At 37.4% G+C, this 16,754-nt stretch overlaps 1 protein-coding gene across 2 annotated transcripts in view; it reads right to left on the reverse strand.

Annotated features, from left to right (window-relative positions):
* Positions 1 to 1,498: 1,498 nt before the first annotated feature.
* Positions 1,499 to 16,754, reverse strand: part of GUCY1B1 (guanylate cyclase 1 soluble subunit beta 1) — a 48,985-nt gene continuing 33,729 nt past the window's right edge. The window contains exons 6-14 of one of the 2 annotated variants that reach the window (XM_019441165.2): positions 14,021 to 14,251; positions 13,494 to 13,610; positions 12,147 to 12,280; positions 8,411 to 8,608; positions 6,418 to 6,655; positions 5,250 to 5,390; positions 4,293 to 4,447; positions 3,824 to 3,950; positions 1,499 to 2,682 (exon numbers count right to left, since the gene is read on the reverse strand). In XM_019441165.2, coding sequence (XP_019296710.2) covers positions 2,659 to 2,682; positions 3,824 to 3,950; positions 4,293 to 4,447; positions 5,250 to 5,390; positions 6,418 to 6,655; positions 8,411 to 8,608; positions 12,147 to 12,280; positions 13,494 to 13,610; positions 14,021 to 14,251 — 1,365 coding nt within the window. In that variant the 3' untranslated portion in view covers positions 1,499 to 2,658. Of the gene's footprint in view, positions 2,683 to 2,710; positions 2,929 to 3,823; positions 3,951 to 4,292; positions 4,448 to 5,249; positions 5,391 to 6,417; positions 6,656 to 8,410; positions 8,609 to 12,146; positions 12,281 to 13,493; positions 13,611 to 14,020; positions 14,252 to 16,754 lie in introns of those variants that run through there. The other variant, XM_019441166.2, reaches the window with a different exon arrangement.

The raw sequence follows: 16,754 nt of genomic DNA on the forward strand, positions 1-16,754 counted from the left end.
TAGAGAAATTGCAACTTTCATACACTGCCAGTGGGAAAGAAAACTGGTGCAGCCACCTTGGAAAACAGTTTAGCAGCTTGCCACAGTTAAACCTAGATTTCCATATGACCTAGAAATGAAACTCCTAGGTTTAATACCAGAGAACTGGGAATATATATGGACACAAAAGCTTGTACAGATGATCATAAGTGTGATTCATATTAACCAAAAGTGGAAACAACTCAAATGTCCATGGTTTATGAAGGAATAAACAAAATGTGGCGAATCCATACAATAGAATATTACTGAACCATTAACAAGTAACGGAATACTGATTTATGTTACCACATGGACAAGCCTTGACAACTTTATGCTAAGCGCCAGATACAAAATGCCAATATTGTACAATTCTGCTATATGGAATGCTCAGAATGGGTAAATCTTTACAAACAGGAAATAGATTAGTGTTGCCAGGGGCTGGGGGAAGGGGTTAATTGGGATTTACTGCTAATGATTACAGGATTTGGGGGGCGGTCATGAAAATATTTTGGAATTAGTTGGTTGCACAACCTTGTGAATACACTTCTAAAAAGTGAACTGTACACTTCTAAAAAGTGAATTTTATAGTATGTGGGTGAGCGCTCAACAAAAGAAATAAAACCCAGCAGACTACAAAAAGCCAGAATATGAATTAAAAGGGAGTTGCCAAAAATTTAGTAAATTTTTAAGAAGTGTAGAATCCAGGTGCTTGGTGAATGGTTGTGCCTTATAGGAGTCCTTTAACCTTTTCTTCATGTTTTAAAACTCTTACCAAAAAAATGTTTGTGAAATAACTGAACAGAAACAATAAAAAGAGGATGAAAACAAACAAACGTGAAGGGGTCATCAGGGTCAGTGGAACAGAGACACGTCAAGGAATTGTAGAAATTTGGAAGATATGCAGAGCAAAGTGAATGCACAGAACGCGTGCTGTGCAGGAGGATTAGGCAGGAGAGAATCTGGAGACACTTCCTGAGCATCCGCTGCTGGAAGAGGTCTAGAGTCTCGCTCCCATGGCATTGATTCATCTTTAAGTGAGACCCTCATAAAACCCTGCCTGGTCTCCCTGCTGCCCCCTGTCCCCGTCTTACCTTGATCCCCTCCTTTCTCATTCTCTACGTATTCTCTCAGTTTCTTAAATTGGATGAACACTACAAATATCATATATTGTAATTATTTGTACATGTGTCTTTCACTCCTGAAAGACTGAGATCCTCAAGGAATGATGTCATTTCCTATCGACCCATGGATCTGTCCCCCCCGGGTCTCGTCTTGCTTCTGCGTTTAGTTGGTACTGAAGAAAAAGAGCATCTGAGACTAAGCCTATCTAAGAGGAGCCATTCAACTTCATAACAACACTGAATCAAAATTAAAGTGCAAAATAGGGAAAATTATTAAATGTATGTATAAAAATGGCATTAATAACATGGCCAATAATGACATTAATATCATTTTTGGTGAAATAAAAACTGTCTAGAGACAAGTGGAAAAAATAATTTATTGCAGATTTTCTTACACAGGAACATGGAACATTTGTACATGTATCGTTGTGCTGATACGAAATACTAAATTTAAAGACAAACACTCTTACACAAATGTAGTTGCACTATATTTTATAAAGGTAGATATTAATAAATTATTTAAGAACAACAGGCCAATTATTCCAATAGGGATGCATTCTATGTCAAAATTAAAGTTAACTTTTCTGAACCTGATGGCCTGGATATAACCACATTCTTCCAAGCTAAGAAAAAGAAGCTCATTTCTGGAAATAAATGGCCAGAAATGGCTCTTACAGGAGTATCCCAGTAGTACTTCCAATTTTATTCTCAGATGTGGTTAGAGCCCTGACATTTATCTCAAGCTAATGTAATAGCTCACTGTGAAACAGTGCAACTTTTTATAACATGTTGTTAAAGGGATTTAATACAAGGGATATAGTACAAACTACAGAATTTTAGAGGAATTATAATGCCACATGATTTGGGTGAGCAACCAAATATTTTAAGAACAGAAATGCGCATCCTATATTTTTGAAGAAAAATTAGCACAGTTCAAAATACTCATTATTTTCTTAGCATGGTATATTAATTCTTATTTTGGGAATCTGAAAATAAATTGCATTTTTTCCCCTAAAAGTTAGAATTCACTCTTTTAGAAAATGGTTTCTATGATGATGTACACCAACACGATATAAACTTTGTTATATGTTATTATAGTCATTAAAATATACATATACATATACATGGAACACTAAACAGATTTGGCAAACCATGATATGATATGTACACATGACCAAATACTGTTCAGTGTCATTTAATTAAATTCAACAACTACTTATTGGGTGCCTACCACTTGCAAATTACCATGTTAAGTAATGCTTGTAGTAGATCTTAAGACACATGAAATTCACATTATCCACATCTAAAGCCAAACTTTAGGTAATATACTAAACCTTGAAAATTACCAAAAGCAGAGCAAAGGTTGAATAACGAATATGAAAGCTATGCCTAAGAGAAAGGCTTGGGGCCATTGCAAAGGACAAAGCGAAATCTGTATCCACAGGGAATAATTGCTTGGTGTGTGACAGGGGACAACTGGAGCCCATTCTGCGGTCCCCGTCATCCCACAGTCTGAAATTCAGTTATCATCTTGTGCTGGTTCCTTTAAAGAGTAGAATAAATAGGGGTTCATTTTCAGTGATAATAAAGCTTGTAGTATCCCCCAAAGATTTTCTTTTCTTTCTTTTTTTTTTTTTTTAATATATGCATGCACATCTGTTTTTCTAAGTCTTCCCACCATAATTCTGGGTGAAACAAGGACCACCCACCTAAAACGAGCAACACTTGAGGTAGGGCTTAATTTATCAGAAGAGCCTCAGTAAGCATGCCAAAACCACAAGTAAATTATCTAAAGTAAAAACAGCAGAAAGAAGATAAAGATAAATATTTTAAAACTTGGCATTCCATTCCTTTTAGGACTTATGCTCTACCAGCATTTTTAGGGGATGTATACGTTTGGAAAAGGAAATATAATCAAGTAGTCTCACCCTCTCTAAAGAACCTCTACATCAACAGGGAACAAAGTATCAACCTTACTTCTGATATAGCGGCCTGTGTGTGGGAACCAGGTGGGCATGGCTTTGGTGTGTACGAGCCCGGCGTGAATCAGGATTCCAGTTTGGAGGGCTAGTGTCTGAAGTCAACTCTAGCACGTAGTAGTACAGCCGGAGTATAACCACAGGACTAGCACGAACCTGAGGTTCCCCTATGCAATCATATAGGTTATGGAAAAGTATAAATCGCTCTCCTTTCTAGGAAAAACGCACAAGGGCCTAGGATGTCTAAAGATCCCCTAACATTCCACAGGGAGATAGATTGGCCCTTAGAAGGATCTGAAGCTTCGTGATTAAGAAACCTCCCATAACTTGCAGTCCTGACTCTGGCCAGATGGTGATCTCAGAACCCCTTATGGAGCTAAGCAAAGAGGCCAGGGAGTCCCTCATTGTCCTCTCACCTCAGCCAGATTATGGAGGAAGAACCAAAAACTGGTCTTCCCTGTCTGGTGCTTTTAAGTTTAATTTCATTAGAGGTAAAAACCCGGCAACAATAAAGTATCCCCTAAGAAGTTTTTATTGTTCTAACTGGCTCATTAATGTTTCAGTACTTACATTGCTTTACCTGAGAGTTCATTTCTGCAAGCAAGAATTCTTTTCAAAGGAGACATATTTTCAGTGATTATAATTTAGCTCCTTGTATTTATATTCTGTCTTTAAAAAACGTAACTACATGCTGATTAGTCATACCTCTGTTCCTGTATTTTTTCTGGATAGAAACCAAACTTGCATTGGCTCTTTTTTACCCTTCATGGACACTGGGCCTCTGTGCTCCAAATGGAATTGTGGATCTGAGTTTTCTGGTGTCATAAGACATCTAAAAGATGGGGGACAGGGAATAAGAAAAGACGTCTTGACTATGGTTGTATGGAGAAAGGGACATGAACCAAAGTTCGAAATCGAGACCGTAATGACACATGTTAAAATTGTATTTAAAAGTAACACAGGATTTTAGTAATGGTGGTCATGCAAGGAATTCCTAAGGTGGTGTAGATTCATTGAGAGTGGGAGTGATGATCCGTTCTCAAATAAAAAATAAACAATCCTAAGAGCATAAGTGATGACTGTTTAAAAGTAACAAAATCATGCAGGGAGTTAAACCACATGCGAAGAGACATTTTTCTTGCAAATCAGTAAATACCAAGACCTGTTCTCTTACCTGTATGTGTATTCAGACACATTTATTTTTCCCTTTTCTCCAGTGGTTTCTGTTCTGCTTGTGAGGTTAACAGTATTTCCAAAAAGACAGTATCGAGGCATCCTCTGCCCTATGACACCAGTAACTACTTCTCCAGTGTGTATCCCTATTGTTATCTGCAGAAATCAAAGCTTTGTTTCAATAAGCTCGATCACCAAAACACTAATTTTTGATTACTTTACGTCATAGAATAACGTAAAGTCATCATAAAGAAATCATAAGAATTCTCTGGAAGAACTCCAAGTGTATTACAGACAAAATAAAAAACTCTCGGGGTGCCTGGGTGGCTCAGTAGGTTGAGCGACCGACTTCGGCTCAGGTCATGATCTCACAGTTTGTGAGTTCAAGCCCCACGTCGGGCTCTTTGCTGACAGCTCAGAGCCTGGAGTCTGCTTCAGATTCTATGTCTCATTCTCTCTCTGCCCCTCCCCCACCTGTGTTGTGTCTCTCTCTGTCTCTCAAAAATAAATAAATTAAAAAAAAATTTAAAAAAAGAGATTAAAGGAAAGGTAAAAAAAAAAAAAATCAAGCATTAATATTAAAAAAAAACCAAAACTCTCACAAAATCTGTCTTCCAAGAGAAATATTCTTTTTCTAAAGTCATAAGATTCCAAAGATATGAATCTGGCAACTTATATGAGACGCAGGAAAGAGATTTTTAAAAAATAAACCAGAAAGGATAGGAAGTTTGGTCTCATCCTCTTGATTTCAGTACATGGAACAGACTAGGTAGTTTCAAAAAGGTGGACAGATTTCCCATCTCTGTGAAAAAATGTAATACAATGGGTTCAAGAATATTATAGTCTGTTGTCATGATGACATCTTCCCTTAGACGTAATGACTGCCTGCCAAAGAATGTGAGTCGGTTGACCACAAAGGTCTGCTACTGCTATTATAGTATCTACTTTATTTACTAACCTGAACAGATTCTCCGTCTACTTGAACCTGGCCAGCAATTTCCATCATATCCAAGGCCAGGTGGCAAATGGATCGTGCATGGTGGATGCATGGCTCTGGTAAACCACTCACTGTCATATACTTATCACCAACTGTCTCCACCTAACACAGCACATATATTTACATGGTCACTGGTTAGAATAAACATTACTGTTTCATTTGCTACCCTTCTATATAAACAACATTTCCCCAAGGCTACTAGTAACTTTAAACTTTCCTCCCATGAATTCGTTTAAAATTATAATACATTCAATTCCAACAAGATGAAACCTTGTAATTGTTTGAAACTTGCACACAGCACTTGAGGTCTTTGATTACAGCCAGGCATGGACACAGCATTATTTCCCCCCTAGTAATTCCTGGTTTCTCATCTCAGATACGCTTATAATTCACTAGGACAATTTATTACCAGTATCTCCCTAAAATAATGATGGTTTATGACACAAGAGCCACTGCCCAACGTCCAATGGTTTATCATGTTCAATAACCATTTACATTTGTGATGTGCTCACAAAATGTCACACTGTACCTCAGAAAACCACTATAAAATAGTCCTTGTGGCACTCCTATTACTCCAGATGCCTGGAGATGGTTTGGTTAACATTCTTGCTTTTATGAAGCAATAATCCCCTGACTTCATTTTTTCCAATATTATATTTGTTTTTAATTGAAACAAAGCGCATAAATGCCTTATAAATGTTTATCTTCAGGTCGGTGTAATCTAAAAGCAAACCCGAGTCCCCAGTCCCCTTCTCATGCTCTAAGTCTTCTTTACTATGCAAAGCATTTATGTATTTCAATAAAAATGTCTCCGACAGAGCACTAAAACAAATGCTATGTTTACATGATGGGTGAGAAACAACCTGTGCAGATTCATTAATGTAAGTGCAAAAAGCTGCTGAACATTTTATTTGAACCAGGGAACCATGAGCTCTATTCATTTTGGTTACAGGGAAGAGAAAGGTTTACAACAAGAGGTAAATTATTTAAGAAAATGGTAAACAGTGGGTACATGGAGGCCTACTGCACCAAGGCTGTAGGGCTATGGTCAGAGAATGGTGCCTCGGAACATAGGGTCTCAAAATTCAGACTCTGAAGGGCACTGCATTAGGATGCGGTCTGGACTTGCCTTATAAACAAATGGATTTTTCCGGGAGTCAGTCAGTGTGTCAAATCTGGTGTAGAGGTCATTGAGCAGGTTTACAATCTTCATGGCCCCTTCTCCAGATGCATGCTTGCTACAGAAGGCATTGAAGCCCACAATGCCACTGAAGAGGATGGTCACGTTGTCATATCTCTTGGCAGGCACTGGACGCTTGTGTCTCAGCTCATTGGCAACGGATGGAGGGAGGACAGAATACAACAGCCTGTTCAGCGGGATGGGGAAAGAGCCATAGGAAGAAATGCTGGGAATCACAGAGTTTTGATGTCGTTTGTACCGTAAAAACCTGGAGTCTTATAAGACACCCGTTATTAGCCATCTATGTGAGTTTTCAAAAATACCATAATTTATTTGTTTTAATCACATGCAACACCTCCAAATCCAAACCAATTCAAACTAAATGGAAATAAGGCAACCAAATAGGCGAAGCAGAACCCTGGCAATAGGAAGTCAGAGTTTTCATCCGTGGTACTGAATTCTGACCTGTTATTACAGTATTCACAGTAGGAAAGTTGTCATTACCAGCACTTAGAACACTGTCTGAGTAGTATAATACCAGGACCGTGTTTATCTCTCAGGAATAAGAAGTTTACCTGAATTTGTGTAAATACCATTAAACCAAGTAGATCTCCTCCCAGTCTCATCCATGCCTCTTTCTTCCGTGGAAGAAACGGAAAAAACAGGTGGAGCCTGGGCTCGGCAAGAAAAGACTGTTCTTCTACAGGCAATCCTGCGATTTTTCGATGGCATCAGGTACCACGCAGAGGGAAAAGTGTGGTAAGCACAACGGGAGGAGGGTGAGAGCCGAGGGACTGATAGGACAGAAGCAGAAACTGGGGTAACCGATGGCTCTTGGCATGAGGACCCAGAGGAAGAAATGATGCCTCCCTACCTTTTTCTTCCCTAAAGCCAGAGGACGTACTGTGCTAAGTTGAATCTTACAAGCTTTATACAATGTGTTATTTTCAAGGATGAAGTTGTACCACATACCAATAAAACCTACAGTTTGAATTTTTTTTTTTTTTTTAAGCAGTGGGAGGAATTTGAGCCGCCTGTCCCATATCCTTTTTGAAATCTGCAAAATATCTGGAGGGATTCAGGGATCTGTTGAGGGCCACAAGGAAAGTAAAGAGGCATCAAAGAAACCAGATATAGCTTTCAGCTTCTCTATACAAAGGTCAAGACAAGTGAATTAAGAAGCTATGTATAGACAGACATTAAATGTCATTCTCTATTTCATCCATGTTATTAATAAATAGTTAACTGGCGTGTTTATGTGTGGGTACAGCATTCATTTCAGGGCAACCACACACATATCAACGCAAAGAAAAGTACAGAAAGTGATGCTGTTATCAATATTCTTGGTGTTCAAGTAGAATGAAATAGTTCTTAGGAGAAGTCAGACAGATCACTTCAATTCTCCGACAAGCCATCAAAAATGAATACCCAAGACCCTGGGTAAAATCTCTCATCAATGTCCAGTGATTTAGTGCCTTTAACGAACATATACAAGCAAGGCCAAGTAGTATGCACAGTGCATATCTGAATGAATTATTTGAAAATGAAGGCCAATTCTAAGCACAGTGTTCACTGCAACCCCGAGAACCCAGCCAGCCCTTGGCACCCAGAGGATGCTTCGAACAGATCTCTCATATGAAGGAAGGAATGAATGGATACTTCACCTTTAAATACACACTTGGATTACTGTATTGATTTTCAGGGAGGTATTATGGCATTTATTCTTTCAACTTAGTTTCTAAAACTAGAAGACACATTTCCACTACCATTAAGACTGATGTATTTCTGTATGCATAATTTCTTTCTAAGTGATATGGAAGATTCTTACCTACTACTCCGGAGTATAACAGGTTCCATGCCTTTCTACTTTGGTTACCAAACTTAACCACAGTAGGGTCACAATATACAACGCCCTTCCTTACCCACAAGGTTACATTCTTACGTGTCTGTCTTTTTCTTTTCATCTTCCAAGGCTCTTAATGTGAGCTGCAGCCTATCTGTGAGGATTTCCAGTTCTTGGGTCAGTTTGTATTCCTCTCTGAATTGTTCTCCCAAAAGAACGAGATCGCGCGTGGCATCATGCAGAGGGATGTCACTTAGGTACAGACCTCTCCTTGTCAGATCGTCCAGGTTCATCACACTGGTAGATAGGGAAATGAGGCGAACTCAGTGCCAACTTGTGTACATGCTAACATCAAGCCTGACTACTGTCAAGGAGTAAAATCTGGTCATCTCCTACCATTCAATAGGTCAGGCTAAAGACAAAAAAAAAAAAAAAAAAAAAAAAATGGAGAGTTGCATGAAGACTCTAACTTCATTCTTTCATATATTTAAAAATCTATCAAGGAGCAGGGGCGCCTGGGTGGCTCAGTCGGTTGGGCGTCCGACGTCGGCTCAGGTCATGATCTTGTGGTCGCGAGTTCGAGCCCCGCGTCAGGCTCTGTGCTGACCGCTCAGAGCCTGAAGCCTGTTTCGGATTCTGCGTCTCCCTCTCTCTGACCCTCCCCCCGTTCATGCTGTTTCTCTCTGTCTGAAAAATAAACATTAAAAAAAAATCTATCAAGGAGCAGTGAACTTGACATACATTTTTGCCAAATCTCACTTTTTGATTCCATCAGCCTAAACTGAAAGGTAAAGAAAAAAACTATCCTGTGAAAATTAACCTGGTATTTAACACGTGGCCGTTATGGACTGCAATCACATTTTCCCCTCACTATAAAGAGATGAAGAAAACTTTCTTTTTGCCCTCTGTAACAGGGATGATAATGCTTCTTTTGAGAAACCAGTTCATTGTTGCCTTATGCATCCATTGACTGTTGTAACTGGTTGCTTTTCTCTTTTAGATGCAGTGATAAAAAGTTTACAATCAGATTTATGACCTTCCACATGTATTTTATGTGCTTATAACTTTATGACATGTATTTTATGTGCTACTCTTATTTCTCATTCTAATTTCTTCTACTGCTTTTGTTTGCTTTGAAAATTTTTCTCATTTTTGAAACATTATATAATCTTACTAAAGTGTATGCATATTTGTAACCTATGTTTTTTTTTTTTGTTTTTTGTTTTGTTTTTTTTTTTACCGAAGTTATTTTTAGATTAGCATAAAAAGGGCACCTGGGTGGCTCAGTTGGTTGATCATCCAACTTCAGCTCAGGTCATGATCTCATGGTTCATGGGTTAGAGCACTGTGTCGGGCTCTGTGTTGACAGCTCAGAGCCTGAAGCCTGCTTCAAATTCTGTGTCTCCCTCTCTCTCTGCCCCTCCTCTGTCTCTCTCTCTCAAAAATAAACAAACATTAAAAAAAAATAGCATAATTGTATTGATTCAGTGATGATCTGATAAGTGACTGCTTTTCAAAAATTTATTTTTTGGTTAAAATATCTTAAGGTTATATTATTGGTTTGAATTCTTTAAATATAAAGTAATAACTTCTGGCCATTCACAATAAGAATTTCTCTAAAATGACATAAGGAGTTGTGGCTTTACTGAAGAATTTTGGATTAATAAAATGTCTCCTTGTTATACATTCTCAGCAGAAATGTCCACAAATCAAAGCCAACATAAGCATGTCAATATAGAAAAATAAAATGATCAAAGACTTTAGTAATGAACCATATGGTTTCTTTAGATTTTGTTAAAATGCATATGTATGTTAACCTTGAACAACTCGGCTCAATGGCAGAATAGACTCATCTGAAAAGAGGACAGATCACCTGCTAGCTGATATACAAGAACTGCCCATGAACAGAGAAAAAAAAAAAAAAAAGATTATAAGCTTAAAATAAAAATGGCTAAAAATTCTTGTATGGAGTTTAAAAACAATCAAATTATATCTCACTTTTCTTTGTGTGTGTGTGTGTGTGTGTGTGTGTGTGTGTGTGTGTGTGAAAGAGTACCTGTGTGCACAAGAGGGAGTGGGGGAGGGGCAGAGGGAGACAATCTTAAGCAGGTTCCATACTCAGCAGAGCCCCACACAGGGCTCAATCCCATGACCCTGGGATCATGACCTGAGCCAAAAAGAGAGTCAGATGCTTAACTGACTGAGTCACCAAAGTGCCTCTATGTCTCATTTTTCTAAAAATTTACTTATTATCTTAATGAACTACTAACATTTTTCCCCTAAATTTAAACTAATCATCTTAGAATTATTTATAAGTAAAACTGCTTTTAGTGGATCTCATTTAACACAAGTACAAATCTTTCTAAATACACGGACAGGTACCATATGACAAATTGTGAATGTGTCAATATGTGACCAATTTCTTCATATGGTAATTAACAAAGAGCCTCCAAATTTTCTGCTACTGTTTCCAAAGAGACCTTTATCTCCATGAATAGAAATTGTCCCTATTGAACAGCTGTCATTCTACTAAAGCTCAACTTGAAAAGGGCAAAAGAAAAAAAAAACCACATTGATAGCAGATAAAAATATAGTTAGAACAATGAAAGTGACTAATAAAAAGATATAAAGGGTTGATATTCTCTAAGTTTTTCTCTTTTATTTTCATGATGCATATTCTCAGGAAAAAATAATCATTAGTCTTATGTAGTCGTTAATAGTGTATTAATAGGGGGTGCCTGGGTGGCTCAGTCGGTTAAGCGGCCGATTTCGGCTCAGGTCATGATCTCGCGGTCCGTGAGTTCGAGCCCTGCGTCGGGCTCTGTGCTGACAGCTCAGAGCCTGGAGCCTGTTTCAGATTCTGTGTGTCCCTCTCTCTGACCCTCCCCTGTTCATGCTCTGTCTCTCCCTGTCTCAAAAATAAATAAAAAGTTAAAAAAAAAAAATCTTTAAAAAAAAATAGTGTATTAATAATATTAAAGGAAGTTATAAAGTTCATTAGATTTTTCAGAAATTTTCAGGCAGTATCTTTAAATGAAGAGTGATCATGGTGGACTTTAAATTAAATTTTTAGCCAGTAGCTCAGCAAAACATGCTGTAGTGAATGTGTTACTAAATAATGTGCATAGGTTTCTGTCATACAAAGTTATAAATACACAAAATACCACCTAAAAAGTTCCAGTTACCTTTTTCTATTTTTCTAAGTAAATTTAGGTATGTTTTTCTTATTCTGAGTTGCCATGCATCTTTTGGTAAAATGTTTTTTCAAATTGGAAAAATACCATCCTACAGTTTTACTTCCTTCTGATGTTCATTACAAAAAACATAATTTACATAAATGTCAATGTAATAATATATTTTGAATAGTATATCCTGATTAGAGTAGCTAAATATTTTCAATATAGGGTAGTTATATTTTAAATCTAGAAATAATTGTAGAAAGTAATTTTTCGGTGCCAAATATACCCATGTATTTATGTCATCATATTAAATGCTTTATGGAATTTCTTTTCTACGTGGTGCCTCTTTGGAAGGTACAAAGCTAAGCATTAGCTACCTGCAGATTAGATTTTTCCACGATCTGATGGCACATACACTTGGCACATTGATTAAGACAGGACAAATTAAAAAAAAAAAAAAGAATACAGGATTTCTTCTGAGCTTGTTACAAATGTTAAATGAAATTATCCTTGTACTAGAGTGCTGTATGAACAGGGGTTGTAATACCTAATTATACTTGAAACATGTAGACATTATTAAATAAGATGCTTTTGGATTTCTCTGTTAGCTAAAAATGGGTATTTCTATCCATTATAATTGATCTAAAAATGATTACCTTGGTGAACACAGAAAAAGGATGCTATCGGCTTCAGGTAAGTAGATCATCTGCCCCTTGAGACGTAAGCAGCTGCTCTCAGTCCCAGTCAGCTCATCCTCACATTCTAATTTCTCTACATCCAACAGTCCTTCCTTGAAAAAGCAAGACACAGCTATTAAACTAGTATCTTTCTCCCTACGCAACAAGTCAGCAAAAAGAAGGACATGTAGGGGCGCCTGGGTGGCTCAGTCGGTTGAGCGACCGACTTCGGCTCAGGTCACGATCTCACGGTTCGTGAGTTCGAGCCCCGCGTCGGGCTCTGGGCTGATGGCTCAGAGCCTGGAGACTGCTTCCGATTCTGTGTCTCCCTCTCTCTCTGCCCCTCCCCCATTCATGCTCTGTCTCTCTCTGTCCCAGAAATAAATAAACGTTAAAAAAAAAAAAAAGGACATGTATATCTCATTTCCCACCAAAGTGTCCAGGGGGAATAAGGACACCAAGTAGATCAGGAAGGGCATTTCACAGAAATACTGCCAGGTAATAAGCAAAGCGATTACCTTGCGAACACTGCAGAAAAACGAATTGACTATCTCCTTTGGACCCAAAGAGATAATAGTCTTACAATGCTTGCATATTGTTTTAAGGCTACTGTGAATCTTATTTCTGATTTTCCAGTATGGCTCCAACATATAATACTAAGTTCTATGAAAAAAAAGAAACCAAGTGTCTCTATTCCCCATACCTGCATTCACAGAGAGGCTGGGAGTAGTTCCAAATACATAAAGTATGTGTGGGTAAGACCTTTCCAAGGGCTTCAGGAAGGACAAAATATATATTCTAGGACACGTTTGCTGTATCACTCCCAAGAACAGAAACTATGAGATCTGGGTACTCCTTAAACATTCAACCAAAAGAATATTTTATCACTTTTAAATTCCGACAAAAATGGCACCAAGAATAATAGACAATTGAAGGAAGAATTAAATCAGTGGCTTTGGGTGAAGTTAAAAAAGTGTATTTTTTTTTTTTTTTTTATCAGTTCTTCTGATGTCTAAAATAGTACATGGTAGCTGTACAGGGAGTAAAAGATATTTGTTTTATTATGTGAAATTGCATTGTCCCAACAATACAGTCTCAAAATTTACTTTTGTTAATTTTGATCAGTTAGTAAGAGTTCCAGTGCTGCTCAGGCAAACCAAAAATCAATAATATTGCCTTTGAAACAGGACTCCCTCTGAGGTTTGGTTTGAATTTTTCTATACCTTCTCCATATAATAGAATAGTATAGTAGGTAACTTTCCTTCAGGCACACTTCTAAGACATAACATCCCTTACTCACATTGAAAGAAATAATATTTTGATTACCTTGCTTCTCAATACAAAAACTGTATTGATGTGCGAAAGGATCCCATGGAAACTAATGTCAATATGAGGACGAACCAGAGAGAAGACAGACAACAGACTGCAGTTCCCAGGTTGGAGCTACAATGTGGATGAAAAGAAAGGATCATGTGATCAGTAGAAATAATTCTTACGATTTGAGATTAGATTAAGCCAGCTCAGTAAGACTTTAAAGTAGAAAATCATAATCATTTGGTAGGGGAGTTGCTTACTACTACAAAGTTACCCATTTTCTCATTAAAACAATAGTATCCCCATGTAATTTTCCCATTGTCCCTGTGAGTGATTAAAACAGAAAAAGAATAAATAGCTGTCCTAGGGAAAGTTGCAGTATGCTTAAATACACTTAGCTCAGTTTAAAAAACTTATGTGATATACGATGTACTGCACATTACATGATATATAATCAGTGTATTAAGTGAATAAATGGCCACATAGAACAACTCTAGAGCCTTTGTCTCAGACCTCAAGGAAGTGTGATATCATTTTACCTGGGGAAGCACTCTATATATGGCATTGCCACACTGAGTAACCACCAGGTCCCGGTCAAATATTATGTGGAAAGGAAAAGCTTTGCAGAAGGTATACGGGCTGATGCGTGATTCCTGGGTACCGTTTTCTTCAAATCTATCAAGATCTTCATAAAAATCTTCTTCTTTTGACTCTTTTTCCTCAATTAAAAATTGAGTATGATCACATTCTTCATTTCTTTGCTGAATAACCTGGATTTTTCAGAGGGGGAGATGAGTTAATTGCCTGCATTTCAGTTTACTTAAAATCCTAAATGCCTAAGAAACTGGTTATGAGAATTGCATTTAGAGAGTTAATTTTAAAATATGCATAAATGCAAATACTATGCATGTCTTAAATAGGAAACTATTTCTGGACATTGACTTATGCAATTTGAAGACTGAAAAATTACTTACAATAAAATTGCAAATCTGGTATGAATCCTTCAGCAGCCCAGATGGCTTCTTTGATAGAATTGGGAGAAAATCACCCCCTTGTCCTGGTAGGCTCAGCCCGCTCAGCCAGGTACAATTGTACAGTGAATACCCCACAAACCATACAAAGTGGTTTTATTTAATATGATGAAAAATGATATGTGCAAACAGAAGGAAATGAAATAATAGAGCTACATATTTAAAAATACATGCAATGTCACTTTTTATCCGTCAAATAGCAATTATACAAAATACCAAATTGGGTAAGATACAGAAAAAGAGTTATCTCGAATACCACAAGTGGGAGGGGATCTTGATTAAATTTTCTGAAGGGTAGATTGATAATATACAAGTAATCCCTAAAAAGTTGTGCATTCTTCAATTTAATTACAAGTCTAGGAACTCATTCTAGGGAAGTAATCATAATAGTGAGTAAAGCTCTATAATTTACATAAATGGTGACATTTCTGAAATATTTTGCGTAGGCAAATACATTATTAAGGTATAGAAAAGATGTTTATTCTTTTGAGTTTAAGAAACCAGAAACAACACATCCTCTTCCAAAAGGAAAAACTGTATCTCAACTGTGGCCAGATCCAAATGGGAAGTAGTGGGCACAATAGTTCTTCAGTTATAAGCTCAATGAAGGCAGAATGTTGCTCTTTTTGGCTTTTTTTGCTCATGCATTCCCAGCAGCACACTCTGAGACTTAAGAAGAAATCACAATGAACGTGACGCTCTTGTACATATTCTTTCAAATCGTTTCATGATGAAATTAGGATATTACTCCCTTGAGTGTCACACTCACCTACTACACTGGCTAAATATTAGTATTTTTATCGATGATTTAAACAGTCTGCTTCACTAAGGTTGTTTTCTCTAAAGTTTCATGAACCAAATAAGAGTCAGTCTTCAAATTCAAGCCCAATTTTGATGGTCTGCTCTGGCTCCATTTTAGCTAAAGGAACTGAATTATGTGCAACCTAAATTTACTAATTAATTCCTCAATCTTGTTCCTTTGCTTTGATTAAATTGTCAAAATGAACTGCTTTCTTCAAAAAAAAAAATGTTTTTAATGTTTATTTTTGAGAGAGAGAGAGAGAGAGAGAGCGAGCAGGGGACGGGCAGAGAGAGACAGAGACACAGAATCCGAAGCAGGCTCCAGGCTCTGAGCTGTCAGCACGGAGTCCTACGTGGGGCTCGAACTCATGAACCACTAGATTGTGACCTGCACCAAAGTCAGACACTTAACCAACTGAGCCACCCAGGTGCCCCTAAATGAATTGCTTTCTGATCATATTTTTAAGCTCTCGTTGGCATATCACTTCTTGACACGGTATAATATTCCTTAAGTAGTTAAATTATCTGGTAACCCTGGACTCGTTAAGCTTACAGATTCAACATAAGAATACTTCAGGAAATTAAAGGTGTCTTTGACAAAAATTAAATATACCAAATATAACTAAAACTGAAAATATTCCAGAAGTCTGTGTTGGAGCACTTAAATACATGAAGGTCACAAGGCAACAAAATATTGTATAAAGGAAACCATGCAATTAAGTAAAATCTTGAATTTTATATAGAGTGTGCTCACGGCTGCCAATCTCCCATGCCAAGTACACTGATAACCATAGCAACTGCAATCTCCAAGTGCGCCCTGATTTGTGTTTTTTTCTTGAAGTTTCTACGTACTTGTCTTTTGCTCAACCTGCCTAAATAAAAACCAAACACAAGAGTAGACACACTATGCTAAAAGCCCCTGACAAAGGCTCACTAGGCATAAGTGTAGCGTTAGTTTGGGGTCAGGATCAAAAATAAGAAATGAAAGGCATAGAATATTTTGGCTAAATTCCAGTGAGATTCCTAGCCATGGATACATGTTGATTCTCTACCCACGGTTTTAATTTTTTAAATGTCTCTGGATTTGATAATGTCAAGTTACACAGAGTCCTACTTTCTAGTTGTAGAAAAATTAAGGATGCACCTGGGACTCACCCACAAGTGTCACACCAAGAATTGACATCAACTCTTGAAAGAAAGAAAACCACCGAATCTAACATGGCATTACTAGATTAAATATATGGGACACTTTTCCAATATAAACAATTTAAAGATGACAATTTTTATTTTGTATAATATTGTACTTAAAGTCTGGGCTTCCTGTATGTGCTAGAACATAACTCTGACATCTAAGAAATAGCCATAAGGAAAAAAAGTTGAAATAGGATATCTCTCTCCCTAATTCTCTCGAACTTCGAGCAACTAAAAAAATGGCTCGTAA

This window comes from Panthera pardus, unplaced genomic scaffold (genome assembly GCF_024362965.1).
Source record: "Panthera pardus isolate Hobbes unplaced genomic scaffold, ASM2436296v1 HiC_scaffold_13, whole genome shotgun sequence".
Lineage (NCBI taxonomy): Eukaryota > Metazoa > Chordata > Mammalia > Carnivora > Felidae > Panthera > Panthera pardus.